The 24,283-nt window shown below is 38.7% G+C and overlaps 2 protein-coding genes across 4 annotated transcripts in view; one reads left to right on the top strand and one right to left on the bottom strand.

Moving 5' to 3' along the window:
- Window positions 1-14,278, bottom strand: part of ACOX1 (acyl-CoA oxidase 1) — a 55,129-nt gene extending 40,851 nt beyond the window's left edge. Inside the window, exons 1-3 of one of the 3 annotated variants that reach the window (XM_044001784.1) lie at window positions 14,142-14,278; window positions 13,394-13,553; window positions 8,543-8,703 (exon numbers count right to left, since the gene is read on the bottom strand). In XM_044001784.1, coding sequence (XP_043857719.1) covers window positions 8,543-8,703; window positions 13,394-13,553; window positions 14,142-14,250 — 430 coding nt within the window. In that variant the 5' untranslated portion in view covers window positions 14,251-14,278. Of the gene's footprint in view, window positions 1-8,542; window positions 8,704-13,393; window positions 13,554-14,141 lie in introns of those variants that run through there. The other 2 variants (XM_044001783.1, XM_044001785.1) reach the window with 2 other exon arrangements.
- A 5-nt stretch (window positions 14,279-14,283) lies between these two features.
- The window catches only part of TEN1 (TEN1 subunit of CST complex), a 33,333-nt gene continuing 23,333 nt past the window's right edge, over window positions 14,284-24,283 (top strand). The window contains exon 1 of the mRNA XM_044001786.1: window positions 14,284-14,755. The gene's annotated coding sequence lies outside the window, so the exon portion shown is untranslated. The remainder of the gene's footprint in view (window positions 14,756-24,283) is intronic.

Raw genomic sequence — 24,283 nt, 5'->3', positions numbered from 1 at the left:
AGTCTTTGCTAGAGCCAGGGAGCTTATCTGTTTTTCTCTCCCCCTGTTCCCTTGTCCCTGGCTTTATTAACTTCACCTTTGTTGTAAATTTTATTCCCATTAATAAAACCTGGTTTGTTTGTGGAAAAGAGGCTGTTAATCTCCTTTCTTATTAGCCTGGGAGAAATAGCTAAAAAGGCAGTTTGGAAGGGAGGAAACTTTGGACCTAGAGGTCCCTCATTATTTTCTGAACCCCAGTATTATGGCAAGCCACCCAATTAACTCTCCCCATAATAAATTTGGCCCCTACAAGCTAATGATGGGCATTTTTCTTAGCTAGCACACTTTTTCCCCCTTGGAATAACCAACTGCACTATAATGAACAGCCATCTTTTTTTCTTTGCCTCAGGTAATGTATGAATACTATTAGTCAAACTGTTAATGAGACACATTTCCATCAACTGTTGGTGAACTGTCAGACTCTGAATGAATAAAATGAAGTAAAATCTGTGTCCGATTCGTGTGTGTTGCTTATTGGCAGTGCCGAATCAATTGCTTAAAGAAAATTCATGCAACCCTGTTATGGGAAGGTAAATTATAAAACCAAAAATTTATGTGTGCTGTCAATCACGTTTATTTTCTTTGACTTGTTTCTTCTCATTAAAAAAAGTACCATGAATGTATTACAAGGAGTTGAAAGGAAATTTGGCAAGATAATCAACTAAGCAAAATCTTCCCAAAGGCATTTACAGATGAAAATGGAAGAACTACAAATAAAGTAAACATGAAAAAGATGCTAATAGGGTCCTATTCTCCCAAATATAAAAAAATTCTTACAAGTGCTATCCATATATAAATTGAGGGGATCTGAAATAAGGATATCATCTTGATGGTTTAATGTGTCTCTAGTGCTTAGCACACAGTAAGAAATGCTTATTGATTATGGTCTAGCCCAACTAGCTTCACTGCTCCTTCTCATACACCAAACTTGGGACATAGGAAGCACTTAATAAATGCTTGCTGAATAACTATAGTCTAGCCCAGCTGACCTTACTGTTGTTTTTTCAGACACAGAACTCTATCTTCTACCTTTATTCCTTTGCCCTTGCTGTTCCTTTGCTCTGGAATGCTCTTCCTCCTAACCTCTGCCTTGAAGAATGCCTTGTTTATTTTAAGATTCAGCTCAAGTATTACTATATACATAAAGCCCTTCTTGATACCTCAACTTCTAATGCCCTTCCTTCTCCAAACTACCTTAAATTTACCGATATAATTGTTTATGTACCTGTTATATACATGTACATCCCCCAAGAGAATGTAAGCCCCTTGAGTGTAAGAACAGTTTCATTTTTATATTTTTATTTCCATTGTCAGGCACAGTGTCTGGTATGTGGTAGATACTTACATGTTTGTTAACTATAATAAGTAGCTTCAGAATGGGATTTATAGGGAAAATTTCTTCTATCTGAATTCTATGCAGACTCTTGCCTACATGACAATAACATGATGTCTTATGCCTCAACTGATATTAATAACCAGAGGATCAAATAATGCTTTCTCATTTTGTCTAATAACAACAGTAATTGCTAGCATTCATGTAGCACCTACAATGTGCCTTCAGTCTTTTTCTTTACCAACTACAATATCTTTTTTAAAAAGTAATAAACATTTTTATTTATAGCTTGGCGTTCCAATTTTTATCCTTCCTTCCCTTCTTCCCCTCTCCCCTCCTTGAGGCAGTAAACAATCAGATATAGGTTATATCTGTACAATTATGCAAAACATCACCATTATTAGTAATTTTGTACAAGAAAACTTGAAGAAAAAAAGAAAAGAAAGTGAAAAATAGCATGCTTCAGTCTGTGTTCAATCAATATTAGTTCTTTCTTTGGAAGTGGATAGTATGTTTCATCAATAGTCCTTTGGGATTGTCTTGGATCATTGTATTGTTGAGAATAGTCAAGTCATTCACAGTTCTTTGTCAAACAATCTTGCTGTCACTGTGCACAACGTTCTCTTGGTTCTGCTCTCTTCACAATACATCAGTTCATATAAGTCTTTCCAGGCCTTTCTAAAATCATTCTGCTTGTCATTTCTTATAGTACAATAATATTCCATCACTATCATATACCACAGCTTGTTTAGCCATTCCCCAATTGATGAGCATTCCTTTGATTTCCAATTCTTAGCCACCACAAAAAGAGCTGCTAGAAATATTTTTGTACAAATAGATCTTTTTCTCTTTTTGGAGATGTCTTTGGGATATAAACCTAGCAGTGGTATTGCTGGATCAAAGGGTATGCACAGTTCTCTAGCCCTTTGGGCATAGTTCCAGCCACAGTATCTTTTTTTTTTTAATCACTAATGATTTATTTTATTTTTTAGTTTTTTGTGAGGCAATTGGGGTTAAGTGACTTGCCCAGGGTCACACAGCTAGTAAGTGTCAAGTGTCTGAGGCTGAATTTGAACTCAGGTCCTTCTGAATCCAAGGCTGGTGCTATCTACTATGTCACCTAGCTGCCCCAGAGTTATCACATTTAGACTCTAACAATGCAAACCTAGATATTCTCATAGACGAAGTAGAATGGGTACTGAATAAAAGATGTACAGGACGAACTTGCCAAGCTGGGGTATCTCAAAGGCTCAGTACATGCATGAGAGAAAGTTTATTAGAACAGAGCCTTCAAGGCTACATTTTGCCTTAACAAATAAAATTATATACAATTGAAATCAAGTTGAACAAACTCTAAACCTAACTCCATCTTTCATTACATGGTTCCCATAGTTTGCTAAGTTAAGTGTAAAACAGAACAATGCTGTTGTCTTTTGTTTAAAAGAAGACCAACAACATCATGGGTGCTATCTTGATTAGTGTATGAACTGCACTTAAGTGAGACAGAGTTGCACAAAGTCAGCTTCACTTTCTCTTCCAGAGTCCTCAAAATCCAGTAGCAAGACAACAGTCAGGATGACTGGCAGTGGCCCAGGATGCATTGGATGACCTTGGCATCTCTGATGTCTGACCAAACTCTAAGTACTCCAAAGTGCCTGCTTCATGGTCTTTGGGACAAACTATTCTGATCCGCCCATTCTGCCAGGGGAAGTTTTCACATGCTTGGGGTAGACATCCCCCTAACTCGCTGACATGTTTGAGGCCTATCAGTTGTTGCCTTCAACCTGTTTTAGCCTCCCTGCTGAGAAGGTTAACAGGAATATGGCCGATATACATGCTATAGCTTTGTGGAGCCACAGGTGAGAGCTGAATGACAGGTGAACACCAAAGGTGTATATATCTGAAGAAACACCTCCAACTTTTATATTTTGTTAATTGAGCTGTGTGTTGAATAAATTTGTGTGCCTCTCCCTTGCGTTGCAAGGTAAAAGTCTCTTGACTAGCAACTGCTTTGGAGTTTTTCTTTCAGGTACTATGAGACAACAAACAATAAACAAGATAAAGCAGGTTGTGTCTCTGCTGCAGAAATATAGCTTGCAAAACCTAAAGCCAGTCAGTTCTCCTCTCACATTGTTTTCAAGGAGGCCTTTCATATGTATGTTTATAATATTCATGAAGATTTTGAAGAATTGAGGAATTGGCAATGTGAACCTTCATCTTCTTGACTGCCTTACATACTCAGGGATTTTTCATCCAATCAGTTTGGAACCCTTCCCTCATGAGATCTACTCCACTGGACTAATATGTCAATCAATTGTAAGAACTCTCTATACATTAAAATCTGGAGTAACAAGATGGGAAAAAGAAATACTATTTCATAACTAATATTAGGAACACTTAACAGTACAGAGAAGAATTAACTTGGATCAATAACTATTGATAAGTGCAAACTTCAGTGATGGAAACATTTTTAAAAAGCTATTAAGGGGCAGCTAGGTGGCATAGTGGATAGAGCACCAGCCCTGGAGTCAGGAGGACCTGAGTTCAAATCCAGCCTCAGACCCTTGACACTTACTAGCTGTGTGACCCTGGGCAAGTCACTTAACCCCAATTGCCTCACCAAAAAAAAAAAAAAGTACACAATGAAACATCATAAAAGGAAAAAAAGAGGGCAGCTAGGTGGCGAAGTGGATAAAGCACTGGCCCTGGATTCAGGAGGACCTGAGTTCAAATCTGGCCTCAGACACTCAATACTTACTAGCTGTGTGACCCTGGGCAAGTCACTTAACCCTCATTGCCCTGCCTCGCCCCTCCCCAAAAAAGAAAGGAAAAAAAAAGAAAAAGAGCAACAGAATGTGAAAGTGGTAAACATAAGTAACAAAAATTTACTGGTCAAAATAAATTAAAAAACTGGAATAAATATATTAAGTCAATACTTAAGAGTCTATTATTATTATTGTACTTATATTACTATAGTATATGCACACTATTATATATTAATATTAATATGCCTATTAAACAGGAAGCCAAAGCAAGAAGTTACAGAGACAACAAATAATCACATGGAGAAATGCATGGCCCAGCTAGCTATTGAAAACTAAATTAAAACAGCTTTCAGGTAGCATTATTCAAATACTAAATTAACAAATAAAAATTATAAAGCTCAGTGATGATGAAACTGTCAGAAAATTAGTGTGTATACACACACGTACATATATGTATACATATGTACACATATCTATCCTATATATAAGTGGCACTATAAAATCTAGCTTAGTCTTTCAACATTTGTTTTTTTTTTTGCAGTGCAATGAGGGTTAAGTGACTTGCCCAGGGTCACACAGGCTAGTGTCAAGTGTCTGAGGCTGGATTTGAACTCAGGTCTTCCTGAATCCAGGGCTGGTGCTTTATCTCCTATGCCACCTAGCTGCCCCCAACATTTGTTTTTATAAGATTTTGAGTTCCAAATTTTTCTCCTGACCTCCTCAAGACAGAAAGCAATCTGATATAGGTTACATATATACAATCACATTAAATATATTTCTGGAGTGGCTTAGTCTTAACAGCAATCTTGTAATATATAACAAAAGCAACAAAATTATAACCCAAAGAAACAACTAAGGAGGAAAAAAAATATCTGTACAATGATGTTTCCAGCAATGCTACTAAGAAGAGTAGAAAACTGGAAACAACCAAACATCAACACTAAGGTTATGGCCAAGTGAACTGTAATAATTAACATGGTGGAATCTTAGCTACTGAAAGGGACAAGTAAATTACCTAGACAAAGATATGAAAAAAATTTATGTAAAATAAAAGTTTAAAAAAGCATAACACAAAGTGGCAGGTATAACGTTAACAGACTGGAAACAAATTTGAAGAGAACTAATGGAGATGAATAGTTATTAAGCTCTTTTCTCTTAAAATTTACTTAAGTTCATAATTTTAAAAAAAGATAGAAATGATTCCAAAAAAGAAAAAATATAGGTTGGAGTTGGTGGAGGCTTTAAGCAATCATTTTATAGAAATGGACACTGAAACCAGAGGAGAAGCACTCACAACACTATTTTCACAAAACTGAAAGAATAGCTTATAATTAGTTTTTAAAAAGTGCTAAATGCTCTCAGCCAGCATGTTTCAAGAGGTAGGGAACATAGTGTGGTGGACAAGAACACTGGATTTGGAGACAGATTACATGGGTTGATAACTGGCTGGCTAACAACCATCTCCGTGACCCTGGGTAATAAGCCATTTGACTGCTCTCATTTTCAGTTCTCTTATCTTTAAAATGAGGTTAGATTAGATACCCTCTGAGTTCCCTTCTCTTCCAGACCCAAATCCTACAAGACGATTCGATCAAATATTATGGTCAATATGGCATCCACCATGGATGCCATCCATATATGGATCACCTATTTTCAAAGAATTAGAATACTAATAGTACAAACTATAGAGAATATAATTTTATTTTTTAAAAAAGATTCAGAACCCACTCCAAGATATTGCAGACTAACCGGAAAAGACCTTGATATTGGGAAAGAGTGAAAGCAAAAGGAAAAGGAATGGCAGAGGATGAGATAGATAGATAGTATCATGGAAGCAATGAACATGAGCTTAGATAGACTTCAGGAGCTAGTAGAGGAGAGAAGAGCCTGACATGGATTCACAATGGATATAGGAAATAACTATAGATACCTTGGTGTCCAGGCAAGACCCATTAAACATAGATATCAAGGAACAGGCTGTGGCTAAACATGTTAAGAGACTAAATGATGTCCTGAAATCCAAGCTGAATGAGAAGAAAAAGCTTAACACAATTAATTAACACCCACTCAATATCTGTCATAATGTATGCTTTTGGAATTGTAAAATGGACCACAATTTATTTGTAAGGCATACTAACAAAAACCTATACAATACTAATGAAACACAACATTCCTCACCCTAAGGCAGCTATAGAAAGATGAATGCTCCTTTGGCAAAAAGGAGGAAGAGCGCTGATGGAAACTCTTGGAACACGTGGCAAATAGGTCCCAAACCTTCAGAAACACTTTTGGAACAAGTAGATGGTACTTCCTCAAGCAATGGTAGTAAAAGTTGATCATAGGTTTTTGGATTTATATAATGTAACCGAAAATGGTTTATTTCTTGATGGATCCAAGAATGAAATAAATAAGCCTTCCACAGGTGACAGACACGTGAACACAACCAACACACAATTATGCTGAACAGGAAGCACTAAGCAAACGGCTGAGTCATGTTGGTTTGTTTCTGGAAACAAGAAGGGCTCTATGATGGCAATTCAGGATCAGGTCACTGCTGGGAGAAATTACAAAAAGGCTATTCTTGGGGAGGCTGGACTTAAAGACCTATGTAGATTGCACAAGGAAATAGTAGAAACTAGGCCACACATCTACTGGCTTTGAAAATTTAGTGCCTATCAGATAGCTAACAAGACATGATTTGGTGGTTAGATTTCTATACCAGAAACTTACTTTATTTATTGGAATCATTATACTTACAAATAAATACAGACCTCAAAAACTAATGGAGATTTCAACCAAACTACTAGAACAGTACTATCACCATGGACTTATCCACAATTGCCCAGGCATGATACTGATCCATAAAAACTGAAGAACAACCTTTGTTTTTAATTTTTAAAAATTGTTGTTGACAACTGAGTATATGCAATGAGGACGAGGGAAAAGCAAGGAGTCAAGGATAATACTGAGGTTACATACAAATCTAGGTGATAAAGGATGGGAATGCTCTTGACAGCAATAGAGAGATTCAGAAGTGGGGTAAGGTCTGGAGGAAACAGAATGAGTTCAATGTTGGATTCCAAAAAAGAACTCATTATCTTCTCCCTGAAACTGGTCCCTTTTTTAATCCCTCTCTTATTGTCCTTCTGGTCACTCAATTTCACAACCTTGGGTGTCATCCTCAATTCCTTTCATCACACACGTCCAATCAGCTGCCAAATCTTGTTTCTACCCTACAACATCTGTCACATAGTCCCCCTTCTTACCACAGTCACCACCCCTCACTCACCAGGACAACTGAAATAGCCTCTTAGTGTCAAAGTCTTTCCCCTTTCTAGTTCATCCTCCAGAAAGAGGACAAAGTGATTTTCCTGGAGTACAGATCTACTATGTACCCCCCCCCCCCAGTAAAAACTCCAGTGGATTCCTATTATCTATCAAATGTAAATTCCTATTCAGCATTTTGAAACTCTTCCCACTCTAGTGCCTTTCTAACTTTCCAGTATTTACATATTACTTCCTTCCACAATCTCCACAATCCAGCCAGATTGGCTTACTTGCTATTTCTCATACATAAGACTCCCTTTCCCATCTCTGTCCCCCCTACCTAGAATGCTTTCCCATCAGACTGCCACCTCCTTCAAGACTCAGCTGAAGTACCACCTTCTGCACTGAGGCCTTTCCTGGTCCCCCAGCTGCTAGTGCCTTCTCCTCCAAGGTGTTACTTTATATTCCATATGTATATACTCATATATGTTTATTCTCATTCATTGATATTAATATTCTCTTTCTCTCTCTTTCACTCATTAGAATGTAAATTCCTTGAAGGCAGGACTGTTTTCTTTTTGTCTTTATATTTCCAGCACTCAGCACAGTGCCTGAGTAAGAGCTTAATAAATGTTCGTTGATTATCTCCTAACTCTCTTTGGGGCCTAACAAACAAATAAGGAAGGTTTTCATTACTAGTATTCTACATCCTATTCAAGTCCTGCATTCCTGGTATAATAAAAACCAGTTCTGGGTAAATGAGTGCCTTACATTGCTGAGACATTGATGTGCTATGAAGAATACTAAACAAAGCTGTGAAGGCATTGGATGGAGGAGAGAGCTACAAGAATGATAGCAGGACCTGATCTCATATAAAGCAGATGTTTTGCCACTCTTTAAATATTATCAGCATTTATTCTTACAAACTACTCTGCACAGTAATTCAAGAAATAAGACTGAAAGACACTTGACAAATTTTTAGGGATCTAGATATACTAGACAAGATACTAACAAAAAGATAAAAGTGCATTTTTAAAGTTTGGTTTTAAATAAGACTTCAAAGGGGACAATGCCAAGAGTCACTATCAGCTAGAATCCTTCAACAGTTTCACTCACTGATCTCTAGATAAAGACTAACCGTGCCCCATCTCGGTCTGGGCGTAGGTGCCAATTATCTGGAGTCCATTGGATGGAGGCAGCCATTTCTGTTGCTGAGCAGTGGTGCCCTGATTCAGCAAGGTAGGGATAAACATGGAGTAATTGAGGCCAACCGGTTCCATAAAATTGATCATATGTACTCTACAGGAGAAAAAAGAAAAGGATCTCAGCCTTACTCTAGTAACTGCCTGAAAAGATTTTTTTCCCTACATACCAACCTCCTCTCCAAATAGTTCTCACCCACAAGAAGAAAGTCATAAGTTTCACCCTTTATCTTTCAATTTTAGCAATATTTTTAAAATTAATTTTATTTTTGAGGGGTAATGAGGGTTAGGAGACTTGCCTAGGGTCACACAGATAGTAAGTGTCAAGTGTCTGAGGCTGGATTTGAACTCAGGTCCTTCTGAATCCAGGCCCTGTGCTTTATCTACTGCCATCTAGCTGCCCCAAATTTAGCAATATTTTTTATACAAACCACATTCACTATTTTAGAACCTGATGGACCTGCAATTGAAACTCCTGGTGTATATGCTCTGATGGTTCTACTTTTAGCCTAGTTGTTAATTCAGGATGAGATTTTCTCTTCAAACTGCTTTTGATTATTTCCTGAAAGTAAAGTCTCCCTATGACAGCAACTGAAAAAAGTATTTTCTTAGATGATCAAAAGAAATCCCTCCAGAGTATTCCTATGATTTTGGCGTTTTTCTTTGTCTAGATAACCAAAGGCAGTGATTAGAATTGGTATGGACTCAGGTAAAATATATTTGTTGTTGTTGCTGTTCAGTTGTGTCTGACACTTTGTGGCCCCATCTGGGGTTCCTGGGGTTTTGTTGGTAAAGATACTAGAGTGGTTTGCCATTTCCTTCTCCAGATTATTTGACAGATGAGGAAACTGAGGCAAAGAGCATTAAATGACTTGCCCAGGGTCACACAGCTAGTAAGTATCTGAGGCCAGGTTTGAACTCAAGAGAATGAGTCTTCCTGACTTCAGGCCCCAAGCTCTATTCACTGAGCTACCTAGCTGCCCATAAATTGTATTAGAACACAGAAATTCTTAGTGAGGTAAACAGTACAGCCAATGTCTCACAAATCTAGCCTCAGTGGTCTTGGCATTAAACACTAACAAAATGAAATTAACTTATGTCTACCTGGAAGCTGAATCACAATCAAATTCATCTCAACTATCTCCTCATGCAAAGTCAGTTCTGAACACAAAAACAAATTACACAAACCAGTTAAGTTTTTTCATAGATTACTAATACTAAAAACAATACAGTGAATATGCTGTCAACCTCCAATACATTTAAAGAATTGAACAAAACTGAAGAAATGTTCTTTTAAAGGAATAGGAGTGATTATTATTTAAGGATTTGTTGAGGGGAAAAGAGATCAGATGAGCTTACTGTTCACAGGAAGGCATCAAACTATCCCCATCATTAGAGGAGGTAACAGGAATATGTCATCATTTCTTTCTTATTTCTCCATACGAAGCAATATATAAACAAGCTTATAGGATCACAGGATTTAGAAATGAAGGGAATTTAGATAGATTCCAACTGTCTCAATTTAAAGGTGAAGAAACTAGGTGAAGTTTAGAGACTTGCCTAAGGTCACATGGAGAGAAGCAAAGTTAAGATTCAAACAGAGTCATCTGACTCCAAAACCAGTGCTCACTCCACTTTGCCAGGCTGCCTCACTTATTTTTCCAATTCAATAATATGACAATTTCAGTCACTTGAACAAACTTCTACACTAATTCTATATTCTTCAATCCCAATAATCTAAATGGATTTAACTCAAAAATTACAGATGTCTATTTGAATAACTGCATTCTGGATGCCAAATCCGGTTTTTGTGTCAACAAAACAATAAAATGAGCTGCTTATTCCTAAATACCGGCAAAGATCAAACTTGATTTCTGGAGTGGGAAGAAGGAAGAAAAGGAGTTAATTCATTGCCAAAGTTATTTGGGTTAACACCAGCATAATTTAGAATTATGTAATCTTAATGTTGGAAGAGATCCTAGAGATCACCTAGTCCATCTCCAATGTCATAAATGTGGGATCTCAAGTCCAGAGATAAAATGACTTCCCCAAGGTTACACAACTAATTAAGTTTGTGAATTGTGACAACCCTATCTTCTTCTTCTTTCTCTTTTTTTTGGCGAACCCTGTCTTCTGACACCAAATCCAGTGTCTTTTCACTATCTGGTCATCAATTTCACCAACAGCATTTAATTCAACCAAATGCCAAAATCTCAGTGGGGAGTGTGAATTCATAAATCAATCTCAAAAACAAGAGGGATCCTAATACTTAATAACATCAAGTCTTACATGAATTAGTAATAACTAAATCACTCTCCAAAAATATCTAGGCAAGAATGTAAATCTGAGAGAAATTCTTACAAATAAGAGAATTAACCTAAGTGTAAAGAATAGTGGCCTTTGTTTGAAATGTCAATCACATTTCTTTATGAAGGAACAAAGTAGGTAAAATAATTCAATATATTCCTTTGGGATTTCTAAAATTGATGGTGACAATGACAATTAAAAAGGTATCGGCACATCTGGTTGCAAAAAATGCATGATATCTAAAATGAAAACAGCTACCTATTCAAAATCCTAATTTAAGGAACAGAGTGTCACTGGTACTTCTCAACTACTACTCTAAATGAAACTTATAAACAAATTCAATTTATACTTAAGAGGAAAAAAAGTATAAACATATAAAACTAGAAAACTGAGTTTTAGTGAGTATTTTCTTTGCATAAGGAAAATGATCATTAGGAAAACTTTATAGGAAAAAAAGAAACTGTTTTTCTAATGTTCCCTACACAATAAGTTCTATTTTCTGAAGTGATGGTTCAAATAGCCCTTATTCTTTAACATGACCATTTGAAAATATTTTACAAATACTCACATTGCACATGTAATATTCTTATAAAGCAGAATATTCTCAATGTATGAGGAGAAATTAATATCTAAAGAATACTAGCAGTTGACTTGTCCAACATCCTTCAAGAATGGAATTATTAGTTGACAAAAGTTCTTATTTCCAATATCTCCTCTAACATAAATGAAGGTCAAGTCGCTGACAAATATGACTAAGAGGATTTTTTTTTTTTTTTTTGGTGAGGTAATTGGGGTTAAGTGACTTGCCCAGGGTCACAGCTAGTAAGTGTCAAGTGTATGAGGTCAAATTTGAACTCAGGTCCTCCTGACTCCAGGGCTGGTACTCTATCCACTGTGCCACCTAGCTGCCCCCAAGAGGATTTTTAGGTTTTTTGTTTTTTGTTTTGGTGAGGCAATTGGGGTTAAGTGACTTGCCTAGGGTCACACAGCTAGTAAGCGTTAAGTGTCTGAGGTCGGATTTGAACTCAGGTCCTCCTGACTTCAGGGCCAGTGCTCTATCCACTGTGCCACCTAGCTGCCCCCAAGCTGCCCCTTCTATCAGTTTAAAAAAAAACAAAAACAAAAAACACATATTGTCTAGGGCATAAACATTTTGATTGTTCAAAAATATTTACTGCTATGAAGGGGAAAATGTATTGACTATGAGGTACTCATAAACCAAATAAACTATAAACCACCACATATATGAAGTTTATGAGGTACTCATAAACCAAATAAACTATAAACCACCACTACTTATCCAGAATGAAGCAGAAAACATTAACCTGTTTTATTTCTGAAAAAAAAAACAAAACAAAACCAAAACCAAAACAAACCCACAAACCCTCACATACAACACAAAAAACATAGGGGTTGTAATGACAAAGTATGTTTGGCATTTATCAGCAAATCAAATGGATTTTGTTTAGAGCCTACATGTAAAATGAATTCCATTTAAATAACCACCAACTGTAACAATGTTCAATTCTTAGAACACTTTCCATTAATTCTATTTAAGCATATCAGTTAATGGTCATCCCATCAACACACTTTTTTCATGATTTTTAACAAGAGCTATTTATTACATTTACAAAAGCATATGGCCAAACCCTGTACCAAGTCAAAATAAAAACTTCAAATTTCAGTTTCTCAAGAATGTTCTTGCTACCATGAGATGCTTCTGGGTTTACAAGAAATCCTCCCAAATTTTCAAGGCAGAGGAAGACTTTTTGAGTGCTTAAATCTCTAAAAAACAAGAAATTGTGACCAAAGTGTACCTTCTATAGAACAGATACCTGAGAGTAAGAATTGAAAGATCTCTTATCAATTGGCAATTTTCCAAAATGTTTAGTCGCTAAAGTAAGATTAGAGGTAGAAGGGGCAACAGAATTCATAATTCAATCATCTCTTCCTTAAAGATGAGGAACATAAGGCCCCCTAAAGTGATCTGTCCAAGGTCCACAGAAACTTGAGTGTTGGAGGCAGGATTTGAACCTGGGAAAACTGTAGAAACCTCCAGTTGTTCCACAATGCCTCTACTAATTATTATGCCTTTGAAGAATAATACTGTACAAAGTTAGATGAAATCTTCAGTTTTGGCCTTAGATCTATCCATTGCTTAATCTGACAAAGTAGACCACCAGTTCTCTTTTAACATTAATCTATACAGAATGTGTCTATGACTTTTTCAAAAAATATTTTGATAACTATTTTAGCAGAACTGGCTTCCCTTTTAATCCTATGCATTTGATTTTATGTATTCAAAAACAACATTCTGGTACTGCTAGAGGATATGACACCAAAAAAGGTTACAACCCCTGATCTAGAGGATATGACACCAAAAGAGGTTATAACCCCTGATCTAGAAGATCAAGAGCTAGAAAAGCACAGATTCCAAGAGCAGTTTGAGCTCTCAGATCTCTACCGTTTGGAACACTTACTTTTTAAACCACATAATCTCCTCGGGATCAGCAATGCCAAAATCTCGCATCTTCTTCACCATTGTGGCACTCTTTCTGACAGCTATCTCATAGCGCTGGCTTCGGGTAAGGAAATTTAAGTCTTCATGCTTAAAGTCCGGATCATTCAGAATCAAGTTCTCTGAAGTTGGGAGGGGAAGAGGACAAGGGAATGGGGGGAGGGCGGGGAAGGTGAGGGACAGAGTACACAAATTTCAGAAACCCGTTACCATCTTTCAAGAGACAGAGAAAGAAGCATTTTTAAGTGCTAAACTAAGGGAATTAAAAAAAAAAGGCAAGAGACAGTTCCAGCTCTCAAAGAAGTTAGTTTAATGGGAGAGATAACATGCCAACAGCTACGTAAGAACAAATACATATGGGATAAATTGGAGGCGATCGACGTAGGAAAGGTACTAGAGTTAAGGGGGTTCTGAAGAGGCTTCTCGCAGGAGATGGGATTTTAGCTGAGCCTTTAAGGAAGGCAGGAGGTGGAGGAAGCGAAAGCCCATTAGAAGCAGGGGATCCCTACTATTCCCTAGCAGCCATAGGGCCATGCCAGAGTACTGGGGTGGGGGGTGGGGGTGCTGACCAATCCCGTCCCCACCTGATGCCCTGAGCGCTAGGGCCCTCAGGAAACCTTGACCAGCTCGGCTCTCACATTCGCGCCTCTTATCCGCATTTCTCCCCGGCTACCCTGCAGCCCCCCGGGGTCCCGTCCAGCTTCTCTCACCGATCTCCCGGCGGCGCCGGGTCCTCTCGGGGCTCCCATCCAGGATGTAAGTGAGTTTCTCCGCGTTGAAGCTGGCCGCGTCCCGCTCCCTGCGCAAGTCTGGGTTCATGGTAAGGGCAGTGAGGGGACAGAAAGAGTTGGCGATCAGACGTCCCCGGCTCCGGCAGCCCGTTCACTCCTTCAGAAGCTCCAAAGTCTCGGGCCCCGGACTAATGCCAGCCCCTGGACGTGCGGCCCCGCCCCGAGTCCGCCCTCGCTCTTAGCACGTGACCGCGGCCCTGCGCCTCCGGGGCGGGAGGGCCCTTGCCTAGCGAGAGCAGAGCTCCGCCCGCCCCGAGGAGGGCGGAGAGAAGGCTGGGCCACAGCTCGTTCGCTCGAGGACTGGAAGCCGGGCTGTGGGCGGAACGTGAGGCGAAGGGCACCGTCGCATCTCGCCTCCGCCACGCCGACCCGGACGTAGGGCCTAGCGTCATTCTACTTCCCGTCTCCCACCTCTGACGGTTTTGCTACCGTCACGTGACGAGCTCTCGTTCACGTGGAGAAAGTTCTCTCTCTTCTCTCCCCCCACACATCTCCCACTGCGGAAGGCTACGACTGTGGGAACCTTGGGACAGGTGGGTGAGGAGATCGGGATGGGGGGCGGGAGAGGGACAAGGGAAGTGAGAGGCTCCGCGCCTGCGCCTCGGAGCCTCGGCCTTACTTCTCCCCCGGCCCCGGAAGTCCGAGGACAAAGGCGTGCCCGGAAGTCTGGGAGAAACTGACCTTCCCCACCTGAAGGAGAGGCCGGCACATTGAGGTGGAAGTCTGGGGATCTTTGATACCCTGCTCTTGCAGTGGAGGAGACGTTTTGGCCTCGGAGCCATTTTTAAAAAATGAGTGATGCTGTGAATTTCCTGGGCGCCCAAAAACATGGATTCTCCCTTCGCACTTGGAGGTCCTCGATCCCTTCGTGGCTCAGGCCTCCTAACATGTTCTTCCAGAAGCCTTTCCACATCCCCCTTCAATGCTAGGGCCTTCCTTCCGACATTACCTCTAATTTGTCTTGTGTCAATCACGTCCTTACATCGGGGTTTGCATCTTGTCTGCTTCGTTGGAATGTGAGCATGTGCAGGGCAAGGGTTGTCTTCTGTCCCGAGGGTTTAGAACTGTGCCTGGGCAAGGAAGGAAGCCTTAATAAATCTTGATTTGACAACTTAACATCATCCTATATGTATCTCTGTGTTAGATGTCATGGAGAAGGTTAGAAGGATTTAGAGCTGGAAGAACAGTGGTTCAATGGAAAGTGCTGCTTTCGAAACAAGTGTTGGGATCAAATCCCAGTGCTGCTATAAATCATCTGTGGGATCTCGGGCAGGTCACTTATGTTGCCTGGGACTCAACGTTCTCACCTGTAAAATGAGGCGAGTTGACAGCTTCCAACCCAGGTGTCAAACACAGACCTGGCTTGCAACACTCTTGAGTACTAAAGGAACCAGGTTAAAACGTAGTTGGGAAATATTTACCAAAATAAAAATACAATGTAAGATAATATGAATATGTCGATTTTCTAAATCACTTATTCCCCTGCACGGTTTTTAGTGACCCCTTTTCTATTTGAGTTTGATGTCACTTGGAGTTATAAATGCTATGGTCTTAGATATGGTCTGGTACCATGCCCCTATCTTGCAAAAGAAAGAACATGGATTCCGGATGGTGGAGCCAGAATTTAAAAACTACATCTTATGATTCTGAATTCAGGTTTCTCATTTAATCGTATTGCCTCACAGAACCTTTTAAAAGTGACCAGAGGAGCGGCAGCTAGGTGGCCCAGTGAATAGAGCACCAACCCTGGAGTCAGGAGTACCTGAGTTCAAATCTGGCCTCAGACACTTGACACTTACTAGCTGTGTGACCCTGGGCAAGTCACTTAACCCTCATTGCCCCACCAAAAAAAAATTTTTTTTTAAATAAATAAAAGTGACCAGAGGCATCTGGTGGTATAATGGATAGAGTGCTGCACCAATCCAGCCTTCCACCTATGTGTGTGACCCTGGGCAAGTCACTTTCTCAACTGTAAAATGGGGGCTGGTAATAGTACCTCTTTCACGAGGTACAGATCAAATGAAGGGCTTGATGAAGATAAGATGAAATAATATTTTTAAAAAATCATTTAGTGCAGTGCCTGGCATATAGTAGGTACCTTTTCTCTCCTTTCCCTCCCCACTTTGAAGTGTCTACATGTACAAAACTGCTATGTAAAAGTGAGACATGAAATAAAGCTGCTTCTGTTTAACAACAGAAGAATTTAAAATAAGTGTATAGAGGGTGATGAGAAAGTACATGTGAATGAGAGTGGGCTATAACAGTAACCGAGGTCATCATACAGTAACTGTATGATGGAAAAAGGAGATGGTCTGATTAGGTGACAAGAAGGAGGGAGCCCAGGTAGTCAGCTGACTTACTCCACTGGCACCCTAGAAATCAATGTGAAGAGAAAATGTAGAAGGCCTCCAGGGGGACCTTTTGTGGTGAATTTATGGGAGAACAGGAACAAGGTTGAGCAGGAATTGCCTGGATTCATTTGAGTACTTGAGAAAGTGTATATATACAAAGGCATCAGGGATACAAAGTTCTTGGACCCTGTTCTCAAGTTAGGTCTAGAAGAGCTTAGAGATCATACAGGACTACTCCTTCATTTTATATATGAGGGAACAGACCCTGAGAATTGAAGGGACCTGCATAAAGTCATAGAATGTAAGGGCAGTCTGGCCTCAGACATTTGACACTTACTAGCTGTGTGACCCTGGGCAAGTCACTTAACCCCCATTGCCTGCAAAAAAAAAAAAAAAGAATTTGTAGGCAGGGCTTGAACTCCAAGTCTTTGACTCCAAATCCAGTGCTCTTTGCATTATACTTTGTTCTCTCTCTCTCTTTCTCTCTCTCTCTTTTTTTTTTTTTGGTGAGGCAATTGGGGTTAAGTGACTTGCCCAGGGTCACACAGCTGGTAGGTGTTATGTGTCTGAGGTCAGATTTGAACTCAGGTCCTCCTGACTCCAAGGCTGGTGCTCTATCCACTGCGCCACCTAGCTGCCCCTGTTCTCTCTTTTAATCTAATAATGGGGGGAAAGATATGTGTCCAAATGACCATGTTGCAAAGGAGAGTGCAATAAGTACAATCTGTTCAAATATTATGAGGAATTTAAAAAAATATGGATAATTTTCACCTTGGAGAGTCAAGGAAATCTTTATGCAAGAAATGGCAAAGGAATTAGGCTTTGAATGATGGCAGTGACTCCAAACAAATTGAGATAGGGGTAGAAGTACATTCCAGATATCAGGGATACATGAGCATCATGGAGGTGAGAGAGCAGACCAGCAGTGGAAGATGTAGCTTAGTTTATGGGCATATACCCCAAAGAACTAAAAGACACAAATAAAAAAGGTCCAGTATATGCCAAAATATTTATGACAGAGCTCTTTGTAGTGGTAGAGACCTGAAGACAGTGAGTAATCTTTGGATTGGAAAGGCTGAACAAAAACTATGACATATAAATGTTATGGAGACTACTTATAGTAAAAGATAATAGATATGAAGAATTCAGAGAAACATGGGATGATTTGTATGATTTGATGTGGAGTAAATGATGGAAGTAAAAAAGAAAGCCCAATGTAAACAGTGGCTACCACAATATTAATTAAAATATCACTAAAAGGAGGTAGAACTCTACCTGAAAAACCAATGAATGTTTTCAAAAACAGATAAAGAAAGTTAATATCTCACCACAAAGAAGCGGGAAACAAGGAGGACAAAATATTTTATAGATTGGCAGATATGGCCTCCATGTTATGTGTTTTTGCTTACTTGTAGTTATAATGAAGATCTCAACTGGAGGAGAAATGTTGAAATGACATATAAAGGGAAATCAATCAAACTTTTTTGGGGGGGGCATGGTTAAAGAAAGTAGTCTAGCTGGAATGTACAATACATTAAGGGAAGTGATAAAAGAAGACTGGAAAAGTAGATTGAGGTCAGCTTCTGGAAGACCTTAAATAGCATGATAAGGAATTTATACTTTTATTCAGTAGGCAGTAGGGAGCATGTAAGGTTTTTTAATAAAGAGGTGGTATGATCCAAGCTGTGCATTGGTATCCAAGTGATAGGTAATGAAAGCCTAAACTAGGGTGATTACAGGGAAATAAAAAAGTGGGAACAGATCCAAGGAATATTTTCAGGCAGAGGATTAAGTAGGGTTGGGGATTTGTACCAGGTTATTGACAGCACTTGAACAATGTGTAAATAGCTCAACCCAATACCTAAGGAGCTTCTGTCCCTGCCCTCTAGTTCTTCAAGGGAATTTTGGTTGTGTTTATGTAATGTTTGTCTTGGGTGCAAAAATTGCTAGTTATGGCTTTCTTGCCAGGTAGAAACAACAGAACTTGACAACTGATCATAGTATGAAGGGTAGGAGAGAAGAAGATTAAAGAGGCCTGTGTGACTGTGAATAATGGAAATAGAGAAACTAGGTTTTTGGTTTTGTTTTGTTTGGGTTTTTTGCTTGATCTTCTTTTCACCTTTTTTTGTTTTACTTAATAGTATTTTTTCCCAATTACATGTAAAGATAGGTTTCAACATTCATTTTTGTAAGATTTAGAATTCCAAATTTTTCTCTTTTCTCATCTTTCCCTTCCCAAGACAGCAAGCAATCTGATACAGGTTACATATGTACAATTCATGTTAAACATAGAGAAACTAGGTTTTTGAGGAAAGATAAATTCAATTTTGGACATGTTAAGTTTGAGGTATCAGCAGGACATTGAAATGAAGATGTCCAGAAGAAATGATAAATTCAGGCCTGTAATTCAAAGAAGAGATTGAGATTAAATACATAGATTTGTGAATAATCTGCAAAGAGATGATCATAGCTATGGGAATCAATGAGATCCACAATGAAAGAGTCTAGAGAGAAAAGAGGCTAACACTTTGAGAGATGTCTACATTTAAGAGGCAGCAGGTAGATAAGGAGCCAGTAAAACGCTTTCTGAGAGCATGAAATAGTTTACCTATCAGATCTGTGGATAAGGAAAGCATTTATGATCAAACAAGAGATAGAGAGCATTATGAGATATAAAATGGATAATTTTGATTACATTAAATTAAAAGGGGTTCTGCACAAACAAAACCAGTGCAGCCAAGATTAGAAGGAAAGCAGAAAGCTGGGAAAAATTTTTTTACATCAAGTATCTTTGATAAAGACCTCATTTCTCAAATATATAGAGAACTGAGTCAAATTTATAAAAATACAAGTCATTCCCTAATTGATAAATGGCCCAAGGATACAAACAAATCAAAATCAAAGCTATCTATAATGGATAAAAATGCTCTAAGTCATTATTTTTTTTTTTGGTGAGGCAATTGGGGTTAAGTGACTTGCCCAGCATCACACAGCTAGTAAGTGTTAAATGTCTGAGGCCACATTTGAACTCGGGTCCTCCTGAATCCAGGGCCTGTGCTCTATCCACTGTACCACCTAGCTGCCCCTGATAATGCACTTTTGGTAGAGTCATGAACTGATCCAACCATTCTGGAGAGCAATTTGCAACTATGCTCAAAGAACTAAAACTATACATAACCTTTGATCCAACAATACCACTACTAGGATTGTATCCCAAAAGAAAAAGAAAAAGCACTTACATATACAAAAGTATTTATATCTACTCTTTTTGTGGTGGCAAAGAATTGGAAAATTGAGGGGATGCTCATCAATTGGGGAATGGCTAAACAAGTTGTGTTATATAATTGGGATGGCATACTATTGTGCTATAAGAAATGATGAGCAGGATGGTTTCAGAAAAACCTAGGAAGACTTACATGAACTGATGCAGAGTGAAATGAGCAGAACCAAGAGACCATTTTACATAGCAACAACAATATTGTATGATGTTCATCTGTGAATGACATGGCTAGTCTCAGCAATACAAGGATCCAAAACAATTCTGAAGGCCTTATGATGAAAACTGCCATCCACTTCCAGAGAAAGAACTAATGCAGCATACTCTTTTTTTTTTTTTTTTGCGGGGCAATGGGGGTTAAGTGACTTGCCCAGGGTCACACAGCTAGTAAGTGTCAAGGGTCTGAGCCCAGATTTGAACTCAGGTCCTCCTGAATCCAGGGCCGGTGCTTTATCCACTGAGCCACCTAGCTGAACATACTCTTTTTCACTTTATTTTTTATGGGTTTTTTTTTTGTCTGTGTTTTCTTTCCCAACATGACTAATATGGGAATATGCTTTGCATGATTGCACATGTATAATATATCAAATTGTTTGCTGTCTCAAAGAGGGGGTAGAGGATGGGAAGGTGGAGAGAATTTGGAACTCAAAATTAAGAAAAAGAATGTTAAAAATCATTTTTACAAGTAATTAGGAAAAAATAAAATATTATTCATTAAAAAAAAAAAAAACAACCCCAGAGGGGTAGGAGGAGAATGAAGGTTTATAGAAGCCAAGGATAGAGAGCATCAAGGAGAAAGATTACACACACACACACACACACACACACACACACACACACACATACACACAGTGAACAGCATCAATTGCTGCAGATATAGAAGACTTGGACAGGGGAAAAAAAAGGCCCCTAGATATTATAATGAGGATGCTATAATAATGAGGCAATGACAAAAGCTATTTCAGAGCAAGGAAGATGAAATCACAAATTATAAAAGACAAACAACAAATGGATTCTACATAAATTATAGAGTAGGAAACCTGCTAGACTTAAAGTCAGGAGAGACAAATTAGAATCCTGCCTCTGACAGTTACTATTTGTATGATCATAAGTATGTCACTTAACTTACAATGAGCCTTAGTTTCCTTCTCTTTAAAACAGAGACGGTCTAATCTTCCTTGTAGCATTAGCCGTATAGGATAGTAAGGATCAAACCAGACCATCTATGGAAGGCTCTCAGCAAATATTAGACGTGCTGTGAAAGTGGTAGTTATTATTATGGTTATTATAAGTGGTGTAGTGGAAAGAGCCTTTGACCTAGGGATCAGGAGACCTGAATTTTTATCCTGACTGCTACTTACAAGATAGTCCAATGCTAGGTTGATTTGGTTTTTTCCCCATCTATACATGATATCGAGGGTCTCTTACTGCCCTAACATTTTACATTTTAATGAAATCAGTTGAAGTCAGTAATAAGAGCCTATATTTCTGTAATGCTGTAATGGTTACAAAAAACTCATGTCATTTATTATGATCAATGAATTTAGTTGATTTAATATCCTCATGACAAAATGGGGTAGAATTGGAAGTGTCATTACTTCAAATTCACATTTTGAAGTAAAGAAATTAGTCTTCAGAGTGTTTAAATGGCTTCTAGAGTAACATCTAATTAAGGGGAAGGAGAGTCAGTATCCAAACCGTCTTTGGCAGCCAGGTGGTACAGTGAATAGTGGAGTCAGCAAGACCTGTGTTCAAATTTGGCGTCAAACACGTAACTAGCTGTGTGACCTTGGGCAAGTCACTTTGCCTCTCTTTGCCTCCGTTTCTTCAAATGTCAAATGAAGATAATAATAGCTTCAACCTTGAAGGATTGTGGTAAGACTCAAATGAGATAATATTCGAAAAGTGCTTAGCACAGTGCCTGGCACATGGGTGGCAATATAAATGTTAACTTTTTCTATTTTCCCCATCTTAATCCAATGTCTTTCCTACCACCCCATTTTTGGTGACACATTGTTAGTAGGATAGAATAAACTCGTTAAAGAACTGGGTTTTGTTTTTTTAAGCCATAGCAGAAATGGTCTTTATTTATTTATTTATTCATTCATTTATTTATTTAAACTCGGTTTTTTGGCACTTAAGAGGAATTTGTGATAATCCTGACATGGTATTCATTATTCCTTCTGAATAAGTAGTACAAAGTGGAGACATCACTAGGGAGGTTTATGTTTAGGATTCATTATATAATGCAGCTTTACTATGAATTAAAAATTTTAGCCAATTTTTATAATTTTATTAGAACTTTATTGTATGAATAGCAAATGCTGCCACAAAATTCTTTCCCTGATCCTTCCAGTTTTGAAGAGCCTTCTACCTACACCTAGGGAAGCTGGATTTTGAGGCAGTTTCTCCTCTCTGGTACAAATGGCCCAACCATGGGTTTATCAATTAACCTTTGAACCTCAATTTCCTTATCTATAAATTGAGGATTTTGAATGCATTGTTATGGTGACTCACCTTAATGTCAGGAAGTCCTGGGTTCAAGTCAGTCTTCTCAAACATCCTAGAGTTTTGACACCAGGACCTCTCAGTACCCCAGGACACTCTGTCATGTCACCAGTCTTCCAAATGAAGGATGAACTATAATGCCTTCCTGGGCAACTCTCTAAGATGATAAATTTTTTTTTTTTAAGTGAGGCAATTGGGGTTAAGTGACTTGCCCAGGGTCACACAGCTAGTAAGTGTTAAGTGTCTGAGGCTGGATTTGAACTCAGGTCCTCCTGAATCCAGGGCCGATGCTCTATCCACTGCACCACCTAGCTGCCCCTAAGATGATAAATTACTAAGTTGCTGATCTGTATTGAAGAGGAAGTTCCTCCAGCTGTAGTACCCTATACTGATGAAATCAGATCTGCACCCAAAAACCCCTTTTTCTTTAGGAGTTATATTACAGAGTTGAAATTATATTATAATTAAGTTATATTACTAAGATGAAATAATATGATGGAAAGTGTTTTACAAATCTTTAAAGCACCATGTAAATGTCAGTTATGATGATGATGATCTATAATGGTCCCCTTCCTAGACTCTGAGCTCTGATTGGGCAAGTCTGATTGGATTTTCCAGAATTTTCTGGCCCAATACTTTGCACAGAGTAGGCATTTAATAAATACCTGTTGGGGGGCAGCTAGGTGGCGCAGTGGATAAAGCACCAGCCCTGGATTCAGGAGAACCTGAGTTCAAATCCTGCCTCAGACGCTTGACACTTACTAGCTGTGTGACCCTGGGCAAGTCACTTAACCCTCATTGCCCTGCAAAAAAAAAAATACCTGTTGAATGACTGAACAAAGGCATAACTAGACAAGTAGTGCCTAAAAGTAACCAAAATTGTCTTTTCTTAAAATATATATAATTTGAACTTTTTAAAATGAGTGAGGCTTACTGGATTTTCAAAGACAGCAAATGTTTGGCAGACTTTAAAGTGCTATGTTAATATCCTTGAATGGTATATTGGCAAAGTGGGTAGAGAGCTTGCCTCTTCCAGAGCCAGGAAATCCTGGATTCAGGGGCCATATATGATATACACTGTCACTTAATTTCTCAATGCTCTGAGTAGCTAAGACTGTACATTGCAGAGAAGGCATTGACTTGTGTTGGGAGCAAGTACCCTACATTTCTGAAATAAATCACAGGTCCGGTCTCTATCCCTTGGTAAATGTCAATTATAATTATGGTTATTTTAATGTTACAGTGCTGCATAGAAAATCAGAGTGGAAATGTTACATTTCTTCCTTGAGGCAGTAGTCCTTGCCCTACCCCAGGTATCCCTTTTATTCTGGTTGGCATCTGGACAAGCTGGATGATGACACTTTGTTGTTATGTAATCTTGTAAATGCTCTTTATTTATTGGTCTGTGAATTTGCCATGAACACTGTTAAGAAGTGAGTCGTGTACTCTCTTGGGCATTTTTAATGATTGGATCAAAGGTTGTATCAGCTAACTTTCAGAAGAATGTTTTAATCCCATTTCTCAGTGGAGAGAGTGCTGGGCCTGAAGTCAGAAAGACTCATCTTCCTGAGGGCAAATATGACCTCAGACATGTCCTAGCTCTGTTACCCGGGGGCAGGTCACTTAACCCTGTTTACCTAAGTTTCCTCATTTATAAAATGAGTCAGAGAAAGAAATGGCAGATGGCAAACTACTCCAGTATCTTTAGCAAGACAATCCCAAATGGAATCACTGAGTGGACACGACTGAAAAATGAACAAACAACAACAATCCTTTTTCTTTACTTTTTATTGTGTCCACTTTCTGATAGTGACAAGGAATGGTGAGACGTTAAGCCTTTCAGGATTTTAAAAAAAACTTCTCTTCCTATCCAATATAGATATGATTTTTTTTTTAAGTGAGGCAATTGGGGTTAAGTGACTTGC

The sequence above is a fragment of the Dromiciops gliroides genome, chromosome 4 (assembly GCF_019393635.1).
Source record: "Dromiciops gliroides isolate mDroGli1 chromosome 4, mDroGli1.pri, whole genome shotgun sequence".
NCBI classification, from domain to species: domain Eukaryota; kingdom Metazoa; phylum Chordata; class Mammalia; order Microbiotheria; family Microbiotheriidae; genus Dromiciops; species Dromiciops gliroides.
Note: the sequence above shows the minus strand (reverse complement) of the source record. Positions and strands in the feature narration are given on the sequence as shown.